The sequence below is a fragment of the Diorhabda carinulata genome, chromosome 1 (assembly GCF_026250575.1).
Source record: "Diorhabda carinulata isolate Delta chromosome 1, icDioCari1.1, whole genome shotgun sequence".
Classification (NCBI taxonomy): Eukaryota; Metazoa; Arthropoda; class Insecta; order Coleoptera; family Chrysomelidae; genus Diorhabda; species Diorhabda carinulata.
In genome coordinates this window covers 14,191,401-14,211,990 of record NC_079460.1, presented here as the reverse complement: position 1 = coordinate 14,211,990, position 20,590 = coordinate 14,191,401, and the positions used below count along the sequence as shown (strand labels likewise).

The following is a 20,590-nucleotide window of genomic DNA, read 5'->3' as shown; positions in this document are numbered from 1 at the left end:
AACTGCATATTAAAAGCTGAGCTGAGATTAAGCATCGGTTAGTTCATTGTACTGTGCACGAGTGCCGTGGCTTACTTGTCCATGAATTGCTGCTATTAGAGTTAATTAAGGAAGAAACTGACTGCTTGTGACTATGTATAAATTTTTAGTGAGTGAGTGAGAGTTTTACAAATACATTTTTAATCGATAACTGTAGGTGTAATTGGCAAGCTGAAGAAGCTACACTATCGAATTTGTATTAAAAAGGTGGAAGTTTTTTCACAGGTTTTTGATATTATTGGTTGTGTATTACTAGTTGCCTTAAGTGTCTGTTATGGACTTGCTTCTCTATTTCTTTGTGAGAGAAGATAGAGTCAAGATTCTCCTAATTAATTTTTAAGGTTATTGCCAAAATTTGCTTGTTGCTTCCGAATTTAAATCAGTACTAGACAGCTGAGGCTGACAAAAAGACACACCAAGCAGAAACAAGAAGCGATACAAAAAACTTACTGTCGAAGTTAAGGCTGATTGTTGCATTACTTTCTCCCAAATCATTTTTTGCGGTAACCTTATATTTGCCAGCATCCTCTACCGTGACATCAACTATTTCAAGGGTCGCAAAATATGAGTGGCCATCTTTATCTATCTTCAACTGAAATTAAAGTAAACAATACATCTGAATTCTTCATATTTTTTAGAAATACAATTGGAGAGAAATAATTGAGCAACATTCCATTGACGCCTTTCATTGTTTTAAATTTTTGGTTTCCAGCAGCGAATTAAATAATTTATGAAAAAATAAAGGATTTTATCAAGAGTATTGATATTTCTAGAAATTTTGATAATAATAAAATCAAATTAAAGTACAATATGTGATATTAAAAATTGTAGTGGAAAGTTATTAATTGTAAATAATTTGTGTGAATAAATGTAAATACATTTTGAGCTTTATTATATTAACAAGATTATAATGCATCTTTATTATCATCAAAATAGGAAAAATAAAATAGGAAAAAATATTGACAGCTTTGAGACATCTTTTCAACAGCATCGAAGTAATTATCATAAAAGAAAAGAATTTTGAATAAAATTTTTGGAACGTTTTGAAATCAATTCTGAGAATTTGTGAGTGATGATATTTGGTACATCCAACAATTATATTATCTCTTTATGAAAATACCTTGTGAGGTGCAATATCCGCAAATGTGAAGTTGTATTGTTTCATGAATCTTTTAAAGGCTTTTAATATCAACATTTGCTTTATTTGAAATTCTAATAAATGGACTGGATGTGAAGCGAAGAAAAAACTTTGAGCGCTATTCCTCTGTAAATATCACAAGACTTGCTTTTGGTTTTCTCCTAACTAAAAACTTTTCATATTATTCGACATATTGGTAACCCTACTATTGTATTTTCTTCCCGACTAACATAAATTAGTGATTTTTCATTTGCAGGTAAATACATTCCAATTGCAAAGTCATTGTCCAGTTTTCCTTCAATTCACATTGATTTTTAGTAATTAAATTTCTGCCAATATTCCATCCGAAGATTTAGAAAAATTTTTGAAATATATGGTTCGAAAGCATACTTTTGATTACAAAGTTATGTGTCTGTTCTTCCTTGGACAATCTCTAACCTTTGTAACACTTTTCATTTTTATTGCATTCTGTAAACTCCCATGTTGTTTTTGATTTATCTTGTTACTGATTCTAATTGCTTTTGCTGAATCTGCGGCATTTCACTACCAATAACTAAAATAATTTGAAAGTGACAGGTTCAAATAGAGAATATTCAACACTTCCTTAAAAGGCTAATTGGATATTTTCCGAATTATCCACATTGAGGAACCTTATATTTCAGAGATTTTGTTCTTTGGTTTCCTCGTCCGCCTCCATAATTTTGGTTCTGATAGCGGTCATTGTGGTCACGGATCTTGTAGCAACGGCTGTTGTTTGACTGCTAGTCACTTTGATTTCTGTAGTAATTTTTGTAAAAATTGACTCTCTTGATAATATTCTCTATTATCATTATACTTAATTTCTTGCAAATGATACTGTTATATTGGTTACATCGGTTACATCGGTTATTTATTTTAACTTCTCATTAACATTAACTACTTTCCAATGAAAAAATATTATTTTTTATACAATGTATTTTGGAACGTTGTGTTTGCTATGGTTTACATTTACTGATATCTTTGCAATCGCCTTATATTCTTTTTACGTCACACTTGGTTAAACATTTATTAACTCTTCTTAGAATAAATATTTTTCCCTCCTTTCTTCCCCCTGTTGTTTAATTGCAACGCAGTCAAATTGTAATTGAAGAATACAGTCGCTTATTATACTCATTAATTTTGCCTTATTTTTCATTAATTAATTTTTTCCTTTTTGTTATCAAACTTTGCTTTTATTTTGAATCCATGCAATCCTCTATTTTCTTCCATTTCCAATGTCCAATTCGATTGTATTGGAAGGACCGATTTGTTGAAATGATATGGACTCTATTCAGTTTATATTTTGTTACATAATCTTAAATATAATTGAATAAAGGAATAAAGCAAATAAAATAAATAATTCCAATAATACAAAAGGTAAAATATGTGATTAATAAAATTCATAGATTGATTCCAACATTAATTCGGATCAATATCCATAGGTTTAAATGGAAATTACGATATAATTATTAAATTAGATTTAAATTGTTCAAAATTCTAAGGTAAATGTTGTGATCTTTCTTTAATTATTCCTGGTTGTAGGTAAAACACACACTTTTTTTGACAGCGCGTTTACAATCACTATTGATTAATGTTATCGAAATTGTACGTTCTATACCGTCACTACCTTGATGAGTGGGCACAATTTCCATTTTAAAGTTGGCAGATTTTCTTGGTTGTTGTTTTTGATAGGTACCCTTTAGGTCTTGTTTGTAACAGATTTAAATATTCCATCTCGCCAAAAAATATTGCCGGATCTGTAGAATAGGATTCCAGCTAGATAATCTCCGATAAGATATATAGTGCAAATCGATTAGAAAGTCACCTGGGATTAGTGTCTCCCGGATCATTCCGATCCTGAGATACGGGAAACATTGGTCTGGAATTAAGACAAGCTTCAATGTATGTTAGCAATGTATGAAATTCTCTATGTTAGAGAAGCGTCTTCAACTACACGGCGAAGATGATGTTTAACCCTTCTAACCGCTCTTCTCCATAACCCACAAATGGGAAGATTTTGGTAGTATGAAATTAAAATTCGTGTTTTGATTTGAAAATTTATCTTTAATATTGTTTTGAATGTTTTGTGACCGAAAAACTCTCGTTCGGCGCCTACAAAGTTAGTTCCGTTATCCGAATAAATCTCAGCGAAATTATCTCTTCACGAAATAAAATGTTTCATTGAAGATAAAAATGCCTCTGTTGTTAATTCCTTCACTAATTCTAGATATATTGCTATAGTTTGGAAACAAATAGAAATAGCGATATATGCCTTCATTTTGCGTGCATTCCAACAACGACTTTTTTTTATTAAGATAGAGCCGGTGTAATTAACCCCTGAAACGTAAAACGCATGCAATGACTGAACTCTTTGATTTGGCACCCATTTTTTGGATTAAATGTTTAGTGTTTACTCGGGAACATTTAATACAAGAATGTACAAAGGCCAAAACTGTTGGCGTAATGCTGCTAGCGTGGCCTCATTTCCTCAATACATTTATCTTCCATGAATATGTTTCATTATTAATTGTGTAATACGATGTTTTTCGGCAAAAGAATAGGAAATTTTTTTTCTTAACTTTGGGAGCATTTTTAATCGTTCAACTAAACCAATAAATCTATTATTATCAATAAATAGATTTCATTTGGACAATATTTTGGATTATAACTTATAATTGATTTTGTTCATTTCATGGCCTATTTTGAATGTGTCTAAATATAGCCGTACTCGCATTTTCCAGCTCGTAAGTTGTTAATGAATTTACTTGTTTTGTTTTTACAATTGTTTATGAATCGAAAACAATAAGCTACAATACGTTTTAATTTGAAGAATGACGAAAATTTAGAAATAATTGGTAATTCTGGTTCAATAGCAATAAAGTTTGTTGAAAATAAGTGTTTTCTTTCTAGAGTCAATGAATTTTCGGTAGCTCGTTGCGTATTCAATTTAGACAATTGTCCAAATTTTGTATAATCCAATCCGGTCCATTACACCATAGATTGGAATTTTTTGTTGAGCGAACATAACTCTAGTGACTGTATCGGCTGGATTATGCCTTGAAAGGACGTGATGCCATTCGTTCTGGGTAGTTACAGTTTGTATTTGTGCAACTTTATTGTCACATATTGATGCCAGTGAACGATTCTGATAACCAAGCTGAAGTTTTTTTATATTTAAACTGACTATGATATTAGACATTAATTTGCTTAAAAGTGGTGCAGCATTAAGTTCCAAACTGGGTAGAGTAATTGTTTTCTTTGTGCGATTCAACTTTTTGAGCATAATAAATTTGATATGTTACCCGAATATCTTTTACACTCAAATAAATACTGCACGGCACACCTTTGCAGAACTGTCCACAAAACCTTAATTTTCTATTGACTTAGGTAGGTAGCATGTAATTATTTTGCGAGGAATGCTATAAGTGTTTAACATATCTAATTAATAGTAATTAATAATAATAGGTTTTCATATGAAATGGTTGGCAGATTGACCTTATACCTAAGTTCGTCACTAGGGTAATTCCAAAAAAATCCAAGAAGCTTGACTTCATCGTTTTTATCGAAACCAACTGATGCAACACTATCAGTGATTTCTGGTGAAATTTATGAATTATTACTTGCACATTTACATGAATTAGATTCACCCGATAATAAAATAGAAGAAAAAAGGAGCACGTTAAACCGTATGATACCTTTTTTAGGCGAAAAATTTTGATTTTTTTGGGTTAAATCGATATAAAATTCGTTGATAACTTTGGTCGATTTGGTTTATTAGTACCATTCTGTACATTTCAGTAATATCAGCAGATAAAGCAAATTGTTGTGTTCTAAACCTACAAATGATTGAGAGGTCATTTTGAATATCTGGACCGATTATTAGGCAATCCTTTAGTTTAAACCACCCGCAGTTGGGTCCGCTTACAGTTTGTTTAAATACACGATGAAGGGGTAGGTACTAACATCTAACAACAACTAACCTTTCTAATTCTCTGTCTGCAGCAACCTCCTGGTCTAACTGTAAATCTTCCCCTAAGAATTCTTGATAAGACGCTTTTAATGATGTATTGCTTTCTAATATTTTTTCAAGGTATTTGCAAAAAGGCATTTTAAAAAGAAATTTTCCATCTGAATTTGATGGGATGCTTTTACAAAAATTTTTCTCACAATCTAAATTGGATTCTAAATAAATCTTTATAGAGATAAGTCACCATCTAAGATCCAGCTTAGTTTAGTGCCTTGAATATAGGGTTGGTTTTGATTTAATTGAATCGGACAGTCCACTTTTTTAGTCACGAAAAATTGTTCATCATCGAAATTTATATTGGACGGGAGCTCGATCCAAGTTTTATTAAAGGTTATGGAATTTCTTGATGTTGTGATTTGTTTTGAAATTATGCAACTCGGATATATCCCGAAATTTGTGAAACAAGATTTAATAGTTATGTTAACCTTTTCGGAAACTTAAGGTCAGATTATCGCCAGTTGTACTGTTGGTTTTGTTCTCTTTTAGGCTTAGTTCTTTACAAACAAACAAACAAACAAAACCATCCATTATTAATACAATTGGGGTATATAGGATAACTCTATTTGGATAAGTGCCATGTAAAGTATTTACTAGTGGAACATAATTATTAATGTGCAGTAGTGTATGATGTTTGCTTGCGTTCCTTATAAAACGAAATTTATTTACATTGATCTGTAGTGCGGTTGGAAGTTAAACAAGTACCACCAACCGTTTTAAAGTTACTGCCAAACCCCTAATTGCAAAATTTCGTTGCACTGATAACTGCTCTGTGATTTTTTACAAAACACGCAATTATTTTCTGTAATTAAATTTGTGAAAAATCTGTTATGATTATTATTGTTATTGTGGTTGTTAGTTATTTTGAGTTGATGGTAAGTTTGATTTGGAACTGTGAAATTAGCGGGTTCTAAATTTTGAGGAATATTTTTCTCTATGTTAGTGACGCTAATATTTGATAACGTTCTTCTAAAAAGTCATTTAACGAATGAAGGTAAATCCTTTTGAAGAGTAGATTATCATTCCTGTTTGGTAGTATAGTCGAGTTTTTCGGTAATAATTGCTATTAATAATGCATCCCATGAATCTACTGGTAGATTTAATACACTTATTATTATTGATTATATTCAATAAGTAATATAATTTGATGTATGGGGATTTACTTAGAGGTTGAGTATTTGAAATGTTTAATACATGTTGATGTACTATCAGTAATTTATTCTCAAACCGTTTTTCCAACTAACTAATGGCGTTTTCGTAATTATTATTAGAAATAGTTAAAGATTCGATGTATGCGATTTGGTCATTTAAACGATCGCAAAGATAATGAAATTTGCGTATTTGTGACAGATTTGTAACGTCGTGTACTAACGCCTTGGAAGAATCATAAAAAGAGAACCAATCGCTATAATTACCAGAGAAGGTTGGTAGAGTTAAAGGTTTCAAGAATGTACTGCTTTCTGGATCCGTACTGTTTTTGTTTATATTTATAACGGTTGAATTTTGATGCGACGTTAGAATTATTTCGAGAGAAAATCGACTTTATGTTTCAAACGATTCTATAATATTGGTAATGGTTTCATCTTGTTTTTATGTGGGTGTAAACATTAACGTTTCAATATCAGTTTGTACCAAAAAAGTTCAAAAAATTTCGTTAAGATCTAAAATTCGCGATTCAAATGAAAAGGTATTGTTGCTGTCCATAAATTCGTTAACAACTGTTTGATGTCGAGTATTAGAACCTTTAAGAGCTTGTCTTTTGTTCTTAAGTTCTTTGAAACTCATTTTTAGTTTAATTTGACATAAAAATGAGAGTAAATTTACGCGATGAAGCTTATCCTAGTAGGAAAGAATAAGAAAGGAAATGAGCTACTAACTTTAACTTGAATTCCGTCGTCTTCTTGGTCAGGAAGCTGCTTAACTATTGATTTTGGGGTAGATGTCCAAAATGCTCGTCTTTTGATTTTTCAGAAGAGATGTTCGAACAAATTGTCGATAGCGTTGTTTTCACTGATTTTACTGATATGTTCCACTTTCACTCGTGAGTTGATTCCATCGATTTATTAAAATGATAACGGCTGTTTTTAGTTCATATTTTGTTTATTCGTGTATATTTCTAACGATCGAACTAAGACTGGTTAGGTTCTCGTTTATACGACTACCCTAATTTAATGAGGCCCTCTCCTATATCTAAGGGTGGGAGATGCAATACCCATTTCTTATATATTACAAGAATTTTGTACATATCTCTTATATCTCAGCTCATCTTCTACTTCGGCAGTCTCCTTCTTTATATCAATTTTCTCTTTTTCTCTGAAAATTGATCTTCCAGTTTTAGTCCATCATTAATACCTACTGTTCGATATTATAATTTCAGTTTATTCGATTTTCATATCTTCATAGTTCACGCCAATTTCTTTCAGCATCGCCATAATTAGGCCCAATTTATATTCCTGCTTTGGTTTTTCTGGCGTTTTAAATATTTTTAATCCATTTTAGTCCATAGTTATTTGTGTTTTACTTCGTCACTATCTGTTGTGAACAGTAGCCATAAGAGAAGCACTCAACCGAATCAACTAAACTCTCTTGTGATTCTTCTATTTGTATGAACTATGCTCTATATTTTTAATTTTTGAATATTCATTTTCGCCTAATAAGAAGTCTGGCAAGGCCGGAATGACTTCTATGTTATAAGCTACGCCATTTCGCTAGTTACAGTTGTATTTTGTTTCAATAAGACTATATTACAAATATATTCAAAATTTGGCTTCAAATTATTTCGAATCAATTGATTTTCATTACATATTACGAAAATACAACGAATGAAATGAGCTTAGTTGACAATTCAAGTTATTTTATTATTTTATTTATTATTTCGTATTAACCAAATTTCTCGTTAACGTAAACATCTATACATTGTAAATGGGTATTAATAACTAATATTAATAAATACAGAAAAAGTTATTTTTGTACCTTGTGTCGTAGACCTTCGCTGACTGCCTTGCCATTATGACACCAGCTGACGGTTGGACGGGGATCTGCCTGTATTCGACATTCGAATAGTAATTTTTTGCCATCATCTTCTTGTCGAATCGCTGGTTTTTTAGCAAAAGTGGGTGCTAAGCCGTCTATTTGTCTATAAGATAATATAAGTTAATTTCTTATTTCTTGGCACTGACAATTTGCGTATTTATATTAATCAATAGATCATCTACATCATGAATATCGAAATAAAAATAAAATAAAGATCTCTTTTAACGGAAATAAAAATGTTTCCTTATTTTTTACATTTTACAAAATAGAGCTGTAAATTTTACTTAAATTATTTTGGTTTTTTTCATCATTGATAGCTTTCTTGTTCTTATGAATGTTTACCATTTCTAAAAATTCTCTCGTGTATTTAATTTTTTTATGGCCTTTGTTGTTGATCTTTTAGTCTATTTTCCAAATACTGTAATGTCTGTCCTTTGTAGACACAATTATTATTACAAGATATTATTTTGTTTTTGGATGTTTTTGTGAAGATTTTAGTTTAGTGAAATATTTAGATAATGTATTATGTCCTTAATGACTTATACTAATATAATATTATAATGCTCATCCATTAAAATAATCATTTTCAATTCAAAGATAATTTCTATCAATAGCTGAATGATTGCACAACTGGATTTCTAATTTCTTCCTACATCCCACTACAAATTGTAATGGAATATATAGAAGAAAAAGTATTGAAAACATAAAATTGAGTAATTTATTGATTAAAATCCAACAATGTATTTTAATGAATTGATAACATATAAGATAGAAACTATATCAATTGTCTTTGATATTTGTTTTGCAATTTAGATGAAAAATTCGCTTGAAAATTAATCAAAATATCAAAGTAAATGTTTACAAATTGTTGGGAATAAGAAACATTTAACACGAATGTATCTGTTCAAGAGAGTATTAATAATTGAAACAATTATAATATAGAGTCTCAGAGATAATTGAAGAAATATTATAATATTTGCATAAAAAAACTTTGATGAAACATTGTTGGATTCAAATTTCATTTTTACGATTAATCAAATATCAAACTCAATTATCTTAATAATATGAGAATTTTAAAGGAAAATATACTTTTAATTGATTGAGAAATTGATTAAATCTATTTTCAACCAATATATAAAATAATATCTCTAAGATCATTTTATTTGAAAGTATTCCTCTTGATCACATTGAGTTATTATTATTTTGGAGAAAATTAATTTGATGGAAAGTAGTGAATAATTTTACTTCATTACCATTCAATATTCTTTTGTGGGATTAATCAGAATTATATTTGTTCTCACTACTTACTTTTCTTTTGGTTCATCCATTGCTGAAAATAAAAAACAATTAATAGTACATTATTCCGAAAAAAAATAAGCATTGTTGGTAAGACATCTAGTTATCTAATTATATGAAGTATATTGTTGGCAGTTCTAGGGAATTGAATAGGAAGAAATCTAACGTTCATAAAAAACATTAATGTTTCTAATAATTTCTACAGCATATAGATACCCCTACAATAATATAGGAAATACCATAACCTTCATATGTCTGAACTGATTTTACTAATGTTAGTTTCAAAGAGTCATTAGGATAGATTCCATAATAAACTTGATTTTCATTAAAAAGAAGAAAGCTTTTAACACTTCCAATTCCAAACTCACTCAATGCGCAAAGTTTTAAGAAAAATCATGTTACTCAAGTTGTTAATAAGTAAAAATAATCTTCATTAACAATTAGGGAGGTTTCAAGATCCAGCTTTATAATTTTTTCTGTGAAATTTCAAACAAAGTGCAAAATTTAAGAGAAATTATTTCACTCAAGATGTAGAAAGTAAAGTAAAAACATCGCAATAATTTCAATAACATAGATCAACATTTCCAAACATTTTTCATTCAATAGTTCTCAGAAAATCAATTACCATTCAATTTACATAATAATGAAAACACCAAAAAGTTTTGGTTAATGTATTTACGTTAAAGAAGGCAAAACCTAAAACTGTCATATGCCTGTACTATAATGAGCAACCATGAACATCCAAACTACAATAGCACAGTTATGAATAGATATAAAAACATGTTCGAACTCTCAGAAAAAGTTTCTAAATACATCAAAGTACTAGATCTGCAGATTCCTCCCATAGTTCAATTAAATATTCATATACCACTACCATGGCTACCACTTTCACTCGAAACTCTCCATCTATTCTTACTTCTATAAAATATTCATATATCCAAAACCTCAAATGATATTGAGAATGCTGTTATCACTTCTCATAATTATCCCTTGAAATATAAATTACCTTACGTAAGTTCTGTATACACAACAGAAAGCTTTGGTCGAAATTCAATCGTCAAACCCACGAAAAACTACTAAATTTGATTCCTTAAATGCCCTAAATACTTTGAGCTCCTTAAAAAGTATTTACACAAACAACCCTCTTGAAGTATAAATTATTCGACCGCATCCAGTACAAAACAACAACTTTGATGTCAGTTTTGTAAAAGACGCTACGGTATGCAGCGATGTTTATATAATGAATAGTGTGGTTCATAGTGACTTGAAAGTCTACATCAAATTGAAAACTAATCTTCACTAGCAAGCAGAGTGGTAACTTTTATGTCAGAAATTGAGACAAATAAAGGAAAGTGTTGAACAGAGGCCGCAAATATGCAGTAATCGCCCAAAACAACTCATAGTAACCAGAATAAGAATAAGTTACACTAAAATTACACACGAATATTAATTATGTAGCAGTAGCAAACCTATATACAGCTTGTAACCAAGAAGTAACTGTAAAACACATACTATTAGAATTTACATTATACAAATCACAAAGGAAACAATGTAATTCTCCAAATGACATGTGAAAACCCTACTAGGAAATAACTGCGATGTGAATAACATCTATAAGTATATGTTAAATACATCTTTACTTAATAGTATTGATTATACTATCTAATCCATTGCTAATACGCAACATCGTAGATGCGTGAAATTGAAAAAAATAATTATAATTTTTCTGCAAACATCTCGGAATTGAGCCAATTTACATAAATGATACGGAAAATTTACTTTGAACATGATTTTTGCGCTTTCTAACTCTCTTGTTACTTTCCGGACAATTTTGGATATCTATTTAGCCAGTTTTGATAATTAAATGAATTTTCTATTTCAAGTAAAATTAGTATGCATTTTTTAGCTTAAAAAATAAAAAAAAATGTAATCCGTAGTGAAATCGTTTACTTATGGATCATTGCTTGTTAAATCAAGAGAGATGTATGAAATGGTCTGTATTATGAATTAACAAGTAATTCTAGCTTATGTAATAGAGAAAACTGAAATAATCTGAAGTCATCAAGCCTCTGGAGGAATTATTCAATGCTTAAGCCCACAAGTAATATTAATATTTCTCGAACCGTTAGTTATATTTATTAAGAGCACACTGTTTATGCTACCACTACAATAACATTCGCAATTACACTGTTTGACGTAGGTTTCCATAATTTATCGTTTCCATCAATCGATTTTTTTGTAATGGTATTAATCGATAGGTATCAGTAACATATGTTACTGAAGTGATCAGCATGCTTATTGCCTTCGCCTACAGTTCAATTAGCCCTCAGCGATCCGAGATTCATTGGTTAAGTAACTCTGACATAGGTAATGGAACTTGTTACTATTGAAAAAATATAGAAATTGCCAGATATTCACACCTCCTATCTAAATAGTTTCAATATCTTAAATATTGCAAATACCTACCCTCATATGTTACGAGTAAATACAAATTCAATTCTTGTCTTGGAGAATTATGACAGAATAAACCGCCAAGTTATCGAAATTGAGAAATGCCAAATTCATAGGGAAATTTTTCTCGCAGTCCTATTATCAATATGCCAAGCAATATTAAAATAAAAATATCATTGCAGGGATGTGATTTCTTATTCTACCACAATGTCAACTATGAGATGTAGAAAATAAATAGAGCATACAACAGAACTGATTTTAGACAAATTGTTTCATTTCCTTCTTACTTCAGATCTTTGGAAAATGATTGCAGCTTTTTTAAAATTGGATTAGTTGAAATGAAAGCTATTAGAAAAAAACCAAATTGCTATATTTTTTTGGTTCTTAATTGAATTTCAACTTCGTCTGCATTAGTGTTGTGAATATTGTGAATTGTGAAATACAAATTTGTTTGGTAATTGGTAGGTTGAATAACTTAAATTGATATTTTTCACTGCTAAACTTTGAATTGTCTCGAAAAATGTGACTGATTGAATAGTTATATATATAATCCACCAAAATTTGCACATTGTCATTGGTTGTGGTTAGCGCAGTGCTTGTCTAACTATATATGAATTCTCATTTCTAATGATCGATAATACTATATATTATCAATCTCATTAATGTATGCATGAAAAAAATATTTTAGACAAAATTAAACTTACGGCTAAAGTTGAGATTGATGGATGCCGCAACTTCTCCCATGCTATTTTTCGCTTTAACCTTATAAAGACCAGCATCTGTTTCAATAACATCATCTAATTCGAGTACAACTAAAAATTTATTTGTGCCTATTGACTGTATTTTAAAATTGGTCCTACTATCTTCCGTTAGAGGCACGTCACTGCGAAACCATTGGATTTCTGGTTTCGGTGCTGCCAGTAGCTGGCATTCAAATATAAGTTTGTTTCCATCGTCCTCCTGCCTCAATTGAGGCTTTTGCGTAAAGCTGGGAGCGAAATCTTCTGCCACTCCCATGCTATTGCTTTTCTATTTCGATATAGATGTCATGAAATCGGCCCTGTAAACAAATTATTGATTATTATTCGAACAACATCAAACAATAGTTATTTGATGAATTTCAAAGACGCACATAGTTTATTTTTAATCTTTGGATCATACCTGCATTTGTAACCATTTGGGTAGCTGAATATGTTTTAACATAAGTTTAATAAAGTTTTTGTTAAAATTAGAATAATAATTACAGAAATGGACGAATAAAGAAAATTAAAATAATCATCAACAAAGAAAATTTCCATTCAAGAAGTTTTCATCTAATCAAATGAAATTTCACTGCTTGCCAAAATATTCTTTAATGTAGCTTTCGAAAAAAGTCAAAATTATTTGGCCGAAGAGTAACGAAAAAAAGTCTAAAGTCAAAATAACCTTAAAACTTCATATGGAATCCATAAATACATCCAATATAAATGAAAATTTTTATTCTTGAAGCCATTGCCAGAATAATGGTAATGGTTATTCAACCATAAGTTTTTCAGGGCTGACACACTGTATGGAAAAATTTGGAATTATTTCTTGCACTTTAAGCTAACTAAGAGATGCTATTGTTAAAATTTGATTAAATGAGCGGTTTCGATGATATTTACAATTTTATCAAAGCATTACGCACTTTTTACCGATTTGCGTTTTCTCCATTTTGATAAGGATGTCATACGTAACGAGGTAATAGTGAATTATTGATACCATGCTCAAAATTTACCTACTAAAATATGTGACATTAAGAAATGAAAATATTAACAGCTCTTTTCATATAAATTACATACACACGCAAAGAATGTTATTAGTTGTTTCGAACAAACAAAAAGTTATTCAAACTTTGATAAAACATTGAAACATACAAATTATAAACTATTGGAGTAGAGCTAATTAATGACCAACAAAAAATTGGTTGGTCTGATAAATATCCAATATGAGCTCCTCCTCCTTTGACCGAAGGAAGATTGTTTGCTTGCACTTGAAAGAGCAATTCCATATTAGGTCTAATGGAATTGTAGTGTAACATAATTTTGTTGTCTTTCTCTTCACAATAGCCACTGAAGGATCTCTACAACCAATCCATCCGTTAAAAAATCTTGTGTTTCGAATATTGTCGTATATTTATAGATATTCGGAAAGGTTTTCGCGGTCAGGATTATGAACAAAAGAACGGCTCCCACTTTGGAGCCATTATCAAGAGGTTGGGTGTAGGATAGGGGGGTTATTCGTTCATTGGTAAAGAGTGTTGTTGGCCGGAGTGGCGTTGGAAAGAATTTTCATATTTCAAATTTGAATTGATGAAAAGAATGATAAAGTCAGTTCAAATCACGAATTCCTCATTTCTATAATTGTGTGGTATATGTGGCCCACTCGCATCGCCCAGTGAGATACCACCGCATTGGATCTACGCTACGTGAATTGGCCCTAAAGGCTCCAAGATTAATCGCTGTGCCGATGCGTCTGGTTTTCAAAATAAAGAAGAAAAGAATAACATGATTGCACCTCCTAGACCAAAATATTTCGAACTTCAAATAGCCTACTATTCGGATCTCTAGGTGGAGGCTGGCTTGGAGGATCTATCAGGCAAAAAACTGTTTAAGGTAAACTTCTGCAATATACGAAGTCGTAACTCAAATAGAAACAACTTATTTGTACAACAACATCAGATCACAAACTAATTACATCTGAATTATAAATCCGAACTCAGAATTCACCTAGACGACGTTAAGTTTGGCATTATAGATCGGCCAAATGGAGCATCTAAGGAATTTTGCTACTTTTCGTATTGTATAGAGAAATACCTGCAAGCAGACCATAGATGCTTGCAAGAAACGATATAATAAGAACTTTCCGATATGTAACAAAAGCGGTCAACCAAGGTTTGATTGATTGAATTTAGAAATCGAGATGTGGCAAAACTAATCGAATTGCAAACTATTTCCTCTCTCATATACAGATTGGAAGCTTGCTATCGATAGACACACCTCAGAAAGGTTTGAGGTGAACGCTGGTGTTCTGAAGGGATTGTTATCTACTCTCTTTTCCTATACATAAAAGATCTACTCGGCAAAACTGCAAAACCCAAATCCGTAGGAAACAACAGATCTCCACCATCAATACCGATTTTGTAAACATTCTAGAGTATGGTGGAAGCACTGATTGCTGGTACTGTAGCTCAAGATTTGGTCCTGCTTGGACATAAAATATCAACATTACCACAAATTCGCTTGTTGAATATTGAGGTTGGAAGTAATATGTCCTGGCATAGTCACAAAGACGAATTAACCAAAGCAACTTTGCAAAAACTAGAATAATATTTTTACCGATACTACCACGACAAATGCTCTTGCTCTGAGTTGTCCGACATAATCCCACCTAGAGCAGTTTTTGCAAGACCTACTCGACAGGCAGACGGGGTCCATGAGTTCGCATGCAGAAGCCCAGAACGTCAATTTATCGGAATTCCTTTCTTTAGAGAAGTGTAAGTCTATGGAATCAGCTACCAAGTCACGTCTTTTCCGAACACTAAAACCTACAGATGTTCAAGATTAATATCCACAGGTATTTCCACACGGGAGACACCACTCAAACTACTCGAGTGTTATAGGGTTTACCCTTTTACTTCTGCTTTTCGCGTAAAAAAATGAACCATTTATAAAAGTCTTTTGTGTTTGTCTCCAATGCGGTAAAAGCCAATTTATGTGCTTTGTAGTTCATCCGAAACGAATAGCTTTGTATTCTCTAGTGAGTCAAGGCACTCTTTAAGGTCTTTCAGAATTTGAATTACCAGAAGCAAGTCTTCGATGAAATCTACTTCTAAAACAACATTCAAGAAATCCCTTTAAAACGTGTTTTGACGGATAGAGAAGTTATGTTGGGGTTGCACAATACAAATTTTAACAAACTCTATGCTAAAAGCAGATAAAAACCTCGAGTTTAACGCTTCAGGGAAACTGGACAAAAAATTATATCGAGCGGTTTTCGCTATTTTGGGGTTAATTTAATTTACTTTTAAAAACCTACCCAAACTTTTATACTTCCATTTAAATTTGTCAAGAGAAATCACAATACCTAAAATATATTAGAATTTATATATTTTATATTTCTGGTAAAAAGTATTTCAAGCAACATCAATCGGCTAAGAAGAACCAGACTTACAAGCATTATTTCCAACAATGTCTCCCTCTTTTCACTAAAAATTGTTTAATGAAAAAAGCGCAGAGTTTGTTGAAGAATTCGATTACCGTATATTAAGTGCCATTTTGACATTTAATTGGGTAAATTTCAAAAAATTTTGCTTTTTCAATTTCATATTTTCCAATATGCCCTTTAGTGAATATTTGATGAGATAATGACAGCATTGAAGACGATGAAGGCAATGTAGGAAAACAACAAGATATACTAAACAGATAAGTAATTATAAAGATTATATAGTAAGAATAAAAGTAATTTATCAGCTATACTATTTCCCAGTTTTAATTACAATGAAAAGTATTTGGTAATTATGTAGAAAATATATTTTTCCAATTGAAATACTCCACTTCTTGTTGCAAGTTATTCTTGTATTAAACAATCCAGGCAGGTCAAATGGTTTCAAAAAAACATTGTGTTGACGGATTAATTACAAATGTCAGCAAGGTGAATAAGTACTCAGTGTGGCATTAAATTGATAATGATATGGTAGTCCTTGAACATTATTGAAATAGATTAGAATTGTGTTTATATGTCAATGTAAACGTCTCCTCTTGAGATGTGGTAAAAAAATACTTTCATTAGATGACTCTCGTTGTTAATATTTCAAAAAAGCTTAGACATTTCGATAGTTTTGTTTGCTGAAGTAACATGCAGAGTCTTCAAAGTTTTAATTGTTTTTTCACTATGTCATTATTTTCATTTTTCAATAAAAAAGCATTAAGTTTCATAGATATTTTTGTGGATGGTTCACAGAAGTATTGATTTAACATGTTTCATATTGTTACTTAAGTTTATTAGATTTGTGAGAATAATATTGAAGAAATGTAATTTATTTCCTGTTTAAGTAAACATTGCAACAAAAAATGGTAATTAAAAATCTGTTTTCACCAGATCCCTCATCATCTATCAGAAATATGGGTTAAAATTTTAAATAATAATAAAGATATGGCAATTCATCAAATAACAATAATTTTCCACTTTGAAAGGCGATGACAAAATTATTCGGTGAAAAAATTTTTTCCTAATTTTGTAGATTTTTTGGTAACAATGTTTGTTTTAAATTAAATTTTAAATTAAAATGTATGGGAATGACTTCACAAACTTATTTTACCAAATACTTTTTAATTCCAAAAATTTTATATATTGTACAATCTCACTGCAAAATGGTAAAATTGCAGTGTATTACATTAGAAATTTATCTATTATTTTCTTCAGATAGATTGGTTTAATACATTTTTATTAATTTGATGGTTTCAAATTATTTTAATACAGTTACCACTCTTGGATGAATATAGTTAATGTGAACAAAATAGTCTTTCATTTCGAATTTACGGTACAGTAGCAAACAATTCATTTTTTGTTAACATTTTTTTTTAATAATTATTGAATTTCTGTAAGTGAAAAGAACGAAAAAAAATTACTTTATATATGGATCCAAAAAAAAATATATTTCGATTATAGCTTTGCAAAAGCGTCTACACCAAAAACCTTGGTAATGAAGATTTGTGAAGAAAGTAACCCATTAGAATAATAGTTCTGTATATTTTTGCCTGATGTGAAGATGAATGTGCTTGCGTTGGCACTGAAGTGAGTAATTCTAGATCTTCTATTTTTGTGTGAGCCCAAAGTTTTTCTAGAACCGTTAAAAGGTTGGCGCTGAGAGTATTGAATACCCACTCTTCCAACAATATATCGCATAGGGATCGCCAGTAACGAAATTGCCTATCACCTCTCAAAAGGAACTGCTTTTACATCTTGATAAAATATCATCAAAATTTGTAAGTATTTCAAATCTAACAATAAATAGATACCAGAAATGTATGACAAGAATATTGGGAGGAAGCAACTCAACACTCCACATTACCCAACCCAAATTAGAACCATTTAAAATTCACTGTCTCTATACATATGAAATGGTCATAATAAGAACACTCAGCATTGACTACACTCGTTATGCTGTTATGGTTACCTCATATCCCCTAAGGTGAGATTCCAATATTACGAGATTCAAATTCATATCAACCGCATAGTTAGGAATTGCTCACTATTTGCTACCTAAAAACGTCATTTAGTCTGAAATTTAACATCCAACCAATGATACCAGAGGTACAGTTAATAGATAAATTATAGATTCAATGTGGTATCCCAAACTATAAACTTTAAGATGATTCAATGTATTTTCCATTGTTTTGTCTTATATAATGTATCTTAACTATTATCAATAATTATACCAACAAATGTAACCCGTGCCAATAACTACTATTTGTGCTGAATAAAAAAAGTTACATTGATTTGAAGTCTGAAGTCGATTAAATTGAGAGCTACTTTGACATTGTTAAAAGTTTATACTTGAACAAAATCGTTGAGAAAATTTTTAGAAAATTTTATCTTCAACTTTTAAGTAAAACAAAAGCAAAACAATTTTAATGAATGTTCTTTACTAATAGACCTTTTTACCAGAAGTGCTTTTATAAAGCTCATTTTTAACAGTTCAAATAAAAAAGTAAGTTTCTATAAATTTTCAACAACAAAAAGTATAATAATGAACGGTCTCCAGTAATAAATAATGCGAATGTTTGAAAAACTTTCTTACGGCAACTAATTCATTATTATCATTATTCGTCCAGCTATTTTGTGTTTTCGTTATATAAACAATATTTTATGATTATGTACAACTTCAAAATTCTAGATCATAAAATATTATAATTTAGTTGATAGTTTAGTTGGTTACAATGAAATTGATTCCAATACTTTCTAGTTACTCAAGCCTTCTTTAAGATATTCAATTAAATAGACATCCAATTGAATTTAATTTTACATTCTAAACTCACTTGCTGCAATGATTTCGATAATTAAACTTTTTTGAAATATAATAAATGTGCCTATTACACTTAACTATAAGTCACCTTATAATAGTTAATAACAAAACAGCAGTTAATAAATAATAATAACATTGTTTTTCGTACTATAAGAAGAATTTTACGAAATCCATTTTAACGCGTCAAAGCTAAATGGGTTAATGTGACAATCGGTTCAAAATTAGGTCTGTTCTCCACACAACACTCAATGCAAGCTAGTTTACTTTTAGAACGTATTGGATGTCCTACAAAGACCGATATTTCTCGAGTTCCAACATTTGGATCAAGATGGTCCAATGATAGCTTTGAATGCAGTCAAGGTTTTAATGCGCAAGTCAAACATTAATCGAATATCAAATTTCCACAGTTCTGGAAAATACTGAAAAACCAAATAGTTAAATAAACGGCCATCATCTTTTCAAAACAGTTTGTGGATAGTAAGAACGAAAACATTTAAATTATATTAATAGTTAAAAAATATACTATGATATTTGATACCTCTACTCTTGTAACTTGAGAATTTTTGATTATTATTCAATGATAGATTTTATTTGACAAAGTTTCTAAGTAAAAATGACATTATAAACGTTCATGCAACGGAAACTTTTATAACTAAAACCTTAGACGTTTAGAATTCGAATCAAAATGAGAGTGAATTTGTACAAAATGATTTTTGAAAAAATCTTACTCCATTTCAAAAGTTACATGAAGTTTATAAGGTTGGTGCAAATTTTGTTGATAAAACTGTGGAATTTGGAATCTTGGAGCATCAATTGTGGTTTTATAGAACATCCATTTTTAATGTAGGTGATATCCAAAGTTTTCTGAGCACAAGTGAACTGCACTTAAGAACACTCACATACACTTACTTCTTACAAAGGAGTTGTATTTTGAAGATTTTATAACACTTCACTTCACTGCACTCACTGACTAACGCGTGGTATTATAATTTTTGTCGTATGCGTCGCTGCGCGTCGTTGCGAGCGTCGTTCGTCTATCTCAGAAATTGCTTCGAGGCCTCTAAAGCACTGACTAAAGATGTCTAATGTTCACGAATCTAATCTAGAGTATGACGCATTCCCCGCCATCAAGAAAATTCCCCACTCTTAATTAAAAATAAATTTTCATATGTTGTTGAAAAATTCCACCCCCACCATATGCGCAATATATGTCTCCGTCTACTCTTGTGATTATGACTAAGAGTAAGAATATTTTTTAGGTGGTTGTAGGATCATTACCACATACGTTTTTAACACATTTCATTAGTTCTATTTCTACTACTTATTCTAGTTATTTTCTCACGCGAAATCTCAAGTACTATTTTCATGTAGATATAAATAAGTTTTCATTTTCACCTATCATGTTTGATGTTTTGGTTTGGGCAACATTTTGACATAGGCATAAAGCGAATGAAAAATTAGTTTATGTTTTCTATATTGAAAAAAGCCTATTTGTTTAATTTTATTTGCATAAAGATTACAAATACTCGAAAGATGCATAATTATA

The 20,590-nt window shown here is 30.6% G+C and overlaps 1 protein-coding gene across 22 annotated transcripts in view; it reads right to left on the bottom strand.

Moving 5' to 3' along the window:
* LOC130900794 (twitchin) overlaps nt 1–20,188 on the bottom strand; it is an 81,964-nt gene extending 61,776 nt beyond the window's left edge. For 13 of the 22 annotated variants that reach the window (XM_057811843.1, XM_057811792.1, XM_057811686.1 and 10 more), the window contains exons 1-5: nt 19,954–20,138; nt 12,704–13,059; nt 9,561–9,582; nt 8,193–8,355; nt 490–631 (exon numbers count right to left, since the gene is read on the bottom strand). In XM_057811843.1, the coding sequence (XP_057667826.1) occupies nt 490–631; nt 8,193–8,355; nt 9,561–9,582; nt 12,704–13,016 (640 nt within the window). In that variant the 5' untranslated portion in view covers nt 13,017–13,059; nt 19,954–20,138. Of the gene's footprint in view, nt 1–489; nt 632–8,192; nt 8,356–9,560; nt 9,583–12,703; nt 13,060–19,772 lie in introns of all 22 variants that reach the window. The other 9 variants (XM_057811776.1, XM_057811784.1, XM_057811801.1 and 6 more) reach the window with 4 other exon arrangements.
* Nucleotides 20,189–20,590: the final 402 nt, after the last annotated feature.